This window comes from Nothobranchius furzeri, chromosome 10 (genome assembly GCF_043380555.1).
Source record: "Nothobranchius furzeri strain GRZ-AD chromosome 10, NfurGRZ-RIMD1, whole genome shotgun sequence".
Taxonomy (NCBI): domain Eukaryota; kingdom Metazoa; phylum Chordata; class Actinopteri; order Cyprinodontiformes; family Nothobranchiidae; genus Nothobranchius; species Nothobranchius furzeri.
The window spans coordinates 53,220,287-53,226,633 of NC_091750.1; the positions used below are offsets into that span (position 1 = coordinate 53,220,287).

The following is a 6,347-nucleotide window of genomic DNA, read 5'->3' on the forward strand; positions in this document are numbered from 1 at the left end:
CTCCATTTTTAAAAGTATATTTTCAGGTATTAATTCTGTGTGTTTGCTTTATCTGAAATGTTTGCTTTGTTGTTTTGTGAGATTTCTTTGTAATAAAAACTTTCATAACTTTAAAATGAGAGGTTTCACTTTCCATAAAGTTTTGATAGACAATAGTTTATATTTGTCATAACAAACAACAACAATATTTAACAAGAACATTTAGGTGATTTTAAGTATTTTAAAATACAATCAAACTTTTTCTGGTAGCAAACTGCTACAACACCAGGCATGTTTATTTTAAAATGACTTATAATCCTAACAAGTGCTCAAACATGAACAACGTGTGTTTGTTTTACACCACTGAACTAAAGATACCCGCTGCTGCTCAGACTTCCCGGAGTTTCTTGACCAGAGCTCTCATTTCTGCATCAGAGGCTTTGACAGCCTCCTGAGCATTTTTCTGCTCCGAGGTCAGACCGGGTCGAACAGACATACATATCAGGACATCTCTGGCACGGTCATAGTTGCCAACACAGCGATGGACCTGACCTCGGATGAGACGGGGCAGAACCTGGTCCTGTTGGAGAACAAATAGAAAAGATATCTCACTGTATTTATTGGCCCTAAAAGTTTAGTTATGTGATCTGATCAGATTTGAGAGCATAAAACAGAAATCACAGGCCAGGGTAATCAAGCCAGTTGACCAGCCCCGCCCCTTCTGATAACCATAAAGTTGTACACAATTAACATAATGACCCTTAAGATAATCTTTTCAGATTATCTTACTGTTTGTGATGTGTTACAAGTGCTTTGGTCATGTCTAAAGGACGTCAAGGTCGTTCTGATTATAAATCAAGACTTTAAAACATGTTGGATTTTCTTGGTCTGATTTTTGGGAACCAACGAACATGCTGCCTGATGACTGTGACGTCTAACCAATCAGAAAGCAAGGTGATAAAAGTACGCTGCATGCTTCTACTCCACCATGTTTGTTTAATATGAAATCAGATTTTAGCTCACGAGATTTCATATCTGAGTGGGGAATGTGTATGAGTGAAATAAGTTCCCATGTAAGTTCTTGTAGGACCAAAACTGGTATATGCGTGATTTTTTAAATCCCCACGTGCATGGTCTCTCATGCTTGTTTAAAGATCCTGCAGTGTGAAATGACTAAGATCTTTATACAAATCTACATGAACAAATGACGGATCATTTTATAATTTTGTTCTTAACCCTCTCACTGTCCTAATGGGCGTGACCCCGTGAGGAAAGTTGACCATTGAGCAGGGTTGATGGTTTATCCCTTGGGTCCATGTGGCAGGGGTGAGGAGTGAGCACCACCTCACCCCTGGACCTCAAGGAATAAACCATCAATCCTGCTCAATGGTCAACTTTCCTCGCGGGGTCACCCATAAAGACAGTAGGAAGGTTAAAAAGTACATCTGAATGATCAAGCTGAACATGAATGCATAATTTTACATAATAAAAGCAGTTTAGTATATGAAGCATTAATCATTTAGATTGTATTTCTAGCTTTGAACTCACGTTTTCATAATAAACACACTGCAGAACCTTCTTCCCGTCTCTCAGGAGGAAGCTCTTGGCTCCGTAGCTTCCCAGTGTGACAGCAGAGTCCAGAGTAGCTGTGAGACCGGCACAATGTTAACCATGTTCAAACATACTTTATAATTATGGGAACAGCTGGTGATAAATAAATAATCAACTGACCAAATATCTCAAACAGCAAAGGCACTTTGTTTTTAAACTGGCTCCAGTATCTCATTCCTTCAATTACTACAGTCAGGATCCTCAGTGAGTTCTCGGCAGCAGGCGTCATTGGAAGTGTTTCCTGATGACAATAATGAAAAATGTTAGAAATAGTGAAATGTCTGTACTTTAACATATTTCTACCTTAGTTTTCATGGGTTGAGCCATTTGAGGCTGATTTGAGCTTATTTTTCCTCCAAAGCTGGACTTCTCTAGCTCAAAGCTGTTGGTGAACTTCCAGGACTTCTTAGGTGGAGGCACAGCTGGCACAGGAAGCATCCTGGATGGTGCTTCTGGAGGAAGGAGATGTCTGGGTTGCTGGGAATGCAGCGGTGTGGAGCTCGGTGGTCTGTGAGGTGTCTGCTGACCCATCTGGGACAAGCCTGTATGAAGTGCTGGTTTGCTTTGTGAGTTCTCATCATAGAGGCCTTGATATTTGCTGTGGCTGAAACTCCGTTCAGAGCTGGAATTCTGTCTGACTGGACCATTGGACTGTCCCATCACAGCGCTGAAAAACAGAAGCTTCTTATTTTATCTAAATAAAGGCGTAGGATGCTCGTAAAGCCATGCCATATACATTTCTTTCATGATTCCACTGAAAACAATGCAAAGAATGAATCTCTATTTCCACTTCTTTTTACTTAGACACCTGAATTATTAAAAGCTGTTTGAATTATTCTACATGTAAAAAGACAAATCAACTTCAAATTGTCCACTACTGAAGGATACCTTTTGGCTCCAGCATTGTACGGATGTGAGGTGGATGTAAAAGTTATTGCTGGTGGAGAAGGTCCAGGAGCAGGTCTGTTGCTGTAGTACTGCTGGGGCTTAACGGACTGTACACTAGCCTGGCTGTTCCACTGGTGGACTTGAGGAGCACTGGAAGGGGTTGAGACCTTGTAACCTCCATATGTGCCTGAAGAAAACAATGTAGTTTGATATCTTGATTGGCAAATACCTTCGGGTTTATTCCAAAAAATGGTAGCAAAAGTTGAAGCTTGAGAACTTTTTATTTAAAACAACTAAATCATCTCAAATCATATTAGTCGCTTCTTGATTTTGATTTTTCTGTGGATCTGCTGTCACCTAGTGGAAGGAATATGGAAGAGGATGTATGTATTTTTGTACCTGAGGTACTGGAAGGTTCAGCGGAGCTGCTGGCTGCCATGTATTCACCACTATGGAAAAAGAATTCATTTTCACAGGGAGCCGATTTCAGGGGAATTCTGTTTCTTTTTCTTTGGTTGAACAAAGACACAGGGGCGTAGCCTTGAAAACAAACAAACAAAAACATAACACTTTAAATGTAGTAAACTAATAATAAACTACGAGAACAGATTATTTGTGAAGGTTTTTTTGTTGTAACATGTATACATGTACATGTATGAGATCAGCAAAAAAAATGTAATATCAGACTAAAATAACCTCAATGAATACAAAATGTCATTTTCAATAATTTGTTTATTATATTGCTATTTTTTTTATTAAGAAATAGCTACATCTGCAACAGATCATTTAAATATCATTGTTACCTTTGAATCATGAACTCTGATCTTAACGAGCGAGGCCTGCAGCACTTTAGGTTAGTGCTTGGCAGTTTTGCTCTTGAAAGTCTTAAGAAAAGGACATGACATATTGCTTTTTGAGATCTTTTAGCCTACTACATGTTTGTCAGACTTCCTAACTCTAAATATCTTTTTTATTGTCTCTGTTTTCCCTTAATAAATAAAACGATTCATTTCAAAGTTGCGTTTTGTGTTTCCCAGGTTTTTTTTCTGTTGGTAATGCAAGTGTGACCACCACCACCAAAACCCCCCCAAACAAAAATAAACTGAATAAAAAATAAAAATTATAAAGCTAGAAGAAAGGGGAAACAACTTTTACCAGGATACCATGATGTATTGAATGAAGTCTTCAAATCCACATGATAGTTTAATTTTTCAAATGAACCCTTGCAGCATTAAGGATTTTAAATCCACTGGTGTCAGAAATGGACTAAGAAGCTAATCTCTTAAACAAACCTGCTGCTAGCCTGTCCGGCTGTAGCGCTTGTCTCCTCATGCTGGTTCCTACAAGTGTTAACATGACAAAGAAAAGCAAAAATGTATTAAGGTTATGTTTCTGGTAGTGTTCTAGCTACTGAGAAATTGTGCTAAATAAACAAATTCATAGTGAAATTATGGAAGCTTTTGCTTTCTTAGCTTGCTAGCTTAGCAACAAATTTCCTCTAAAAAGCTAATCAGGTTAGCTTAGTCAAAAACAAATATAGAAAATATTGCTACAAGTAGATTATTTTGCTAATCATTATTACATTATGTTTACGCTCTTCTTAAATTACCTACTATTTTTATTAGAAAAAAAGAATGAAAGAAAATAATTGACGATACGATTTTCTGTTCAACACTTTAAGAAGATTCAAGCGCAAACCTAACGTTCGGTCCGCCGCACGCGCAGTGGGGGGCTGATGTTGAGTTCAGGGTCCGCAAGGAAGTTGGAAACCTTCCAAGATCCAATTATACAGCAAAAAAAAAAAGCAAAAAAAAAACACAATTAATTTGGGGTTTAGTTACTCTTTAAGGAACTGTGTTACAAATTAGAGGTCTTCTTATTATTGTAATATTTGTGCTGAACTAAAACACCAGACCCAATGACATTTTGTCCTTAACAGTGGTTTATTAGTTTGACAAACAGCTGAGATAAACCCGCATTAATTTAAAGGAAATGTGTTTCATATTGAACAGAAATCTGAAGGTGTTTTTAATTCCTCTCTAAACTTTTTAATTTCTGAGCCAATTAGAGGAGAATATTTAACCTCCTCATAGGTGTTTCTAACCTGCGTTTGGGTGCTGAAGCACTCCTAAATGTAATCCCAGATTCCCAAATTTGAGAAGAATGAATTAATTAAAATATCTATTTATTTGTTATTTATAATAATATTCTATTTATTTTTTTGGGTGACGGTGGCACAGGAGTTAAGTGCTCGCCCCATAATTGGAAGGTTGTAGGTTCAAGTCCCACTCAGTCTGTTGCTGTCATTGTGTCCTTGGGCAAGACACTTAACCCACGTTGCCTGCTGGTGGTGGTCAGAGGGACCGGTGGCGCCAGTGCTCGGCAGCCTCGCCTCTGTCAGTGCATCCAAGGATAGCTGTGGCTACATCGTAGCTAATGCCCACCAGTGTGTGAATTTGTGTGTGAATGGGTGAATGACTGGTTGTGTTGTAAAGCGCCTTGGGGGGTTACAGGACTCTAGAAGGCACGGTATCAAATACAGGCCATTTACCATTGTTGCTGTTAGTGGTTATTTTAAGTAACCAGTAACAGAAGACAATTGGATTTATTTTAATGTTTGTACTTTGTTTAAATAGCTTTTTATAATACTTAATTTGTAAAAACAATTGTTCTATAAGCATTTTTATTGAATTGAAGAATGAGGAATTTGTGCCCTCCTCTGGCAAAAAATAGAAAAACACTCTGATTTCCAACACTGTTTAGAGGAGAAGTTCCTGTCCTCCAGTAGCCGAAGATGGTACTCAATGTTTTATTTTTTTAGCAATTAGAGGAGAATATTTAAGTAAAATACAGATACAGAAAAAATATACTTAAAATCCCATTGGTCATCATCACACAGTGGTGAAATTACATCTCCGAATTTGGCCCGTCCCCATGGGCAGTGGTGAGCTGCAGCAGTGGCTGAGCCCTTAAAACTGAGTGTCAAGCAAGCAGTGAGGCATTAGTCTTTGGTTTGACCCGACCAGGATTTGAACCTTGATCTCCCAGTCTCAGGGTGGACACTCTACTACTAGGCCACTGAGAACGTAGAGTTTTGAGTATGGAAAACCATGTGTATAACTTTATTATGCTTTTTAATGAAATAATAAGAGCTTTAATGCCTAGAAAGGGACACCTCTGGTAATTTGTAATGTAGTTGTTTATTTTATTTTGTGCATGTTTAATTTCAATTTGCCCTTTTTAATGGATCCCTTGTGTGTTTACATAGAAAATTCATAATAGTAAAGAAATAAAACAGTCCTTTGTTGATCTGTAGATCCTCCACCAGAGGGCAGTAGACATGTACAGGACAGATTTGTGATGAAGGCACTAATCTTATTCAGCTGAGGATATTTTAGAGCAGAACTAATGCTGTATCACAAGGCGCCTGGCCTAGCAAGCAGAGATCACTTTTTTCTTTTTTTTATTTCGCACAGGTCAAACAAAGCTGAATTCAAGAAAAAGAAAGAAAGAAAGAAAAGAACAAATTTAGTTTGTTAAAAAGAAATAGCAATAAAAATAAATCATAATAATACAAGGGCCTTACCATATAAGACTTTCCAACTTATATCAAAGTATCCCAAACTAAAATTGTTCGAAAAGGAATAGGAAGAAGCATAGCTTATTTCAATTATCCAGTTGCCTTGACATTGAAAAACACTTCATGACGTTACTAACTTTGATCATGTTTAAAGTGAAAATATATATATATATGTGTATGTTTCTCACAAAAAATACGATTAAGAGCATACTTTTTTCAGTGTGGACACAAAGAGGCTCACACATAAAGAAGTTAAATTAAAATAATTTCAAACTATTTTTCAGACTGT

The 6,347-nt window shown here is 37.5% G+C and overlaps 1 protein-coding gene across 3 annotated transcripts; it reads right to left on the bottom strand.

The window, feature by feature from the left end:
• Positions 1–135: 135 nt before the first annotated feature.
• On the bottom strand, positions 136–4,221 carry LOC107386661 (spermatogenesis-associated protein 22). Of its 3 annotated transcripts, none has more exons than XM_070555761.1 (8): positions 4,177–4,221; positions 3,771–3,818; positions 2,878–3,018; positions 2,479–2,665; positions 1,894–2,257; positions 1,711–1,831; positions 1,528–1,625; positions 136–559 (listed from the first exon to the last, which is right to left on the bottom strand). In XM_070555761.1, the coding sequence occupies exons 2-8, from the start codon at positions 3,808–3,810 to the stop codon at positions 368–370; spliced, it is 1,143 nt and encodes a 380-aa protein (XP_070411862.1). In that variant the 5' UTR covers positions 3,811–3,818; positions 4,177–4,221; the 3' UTR covers positions 136–367. The 3 variants fall into 3 exon arrangements, with proteins under 3 accessions (XP_070411862.1, XP_015816681.3, XP_070411863.1); XM_015961195.3 differs by having other exon boundaries at positions 4,092–4,204; XM_070555762.1 differs by having other exon boundaries at positions 4,088–4,179.
• Positions 4,222–6,347: the final 2,126 nt, after the last annotated feature.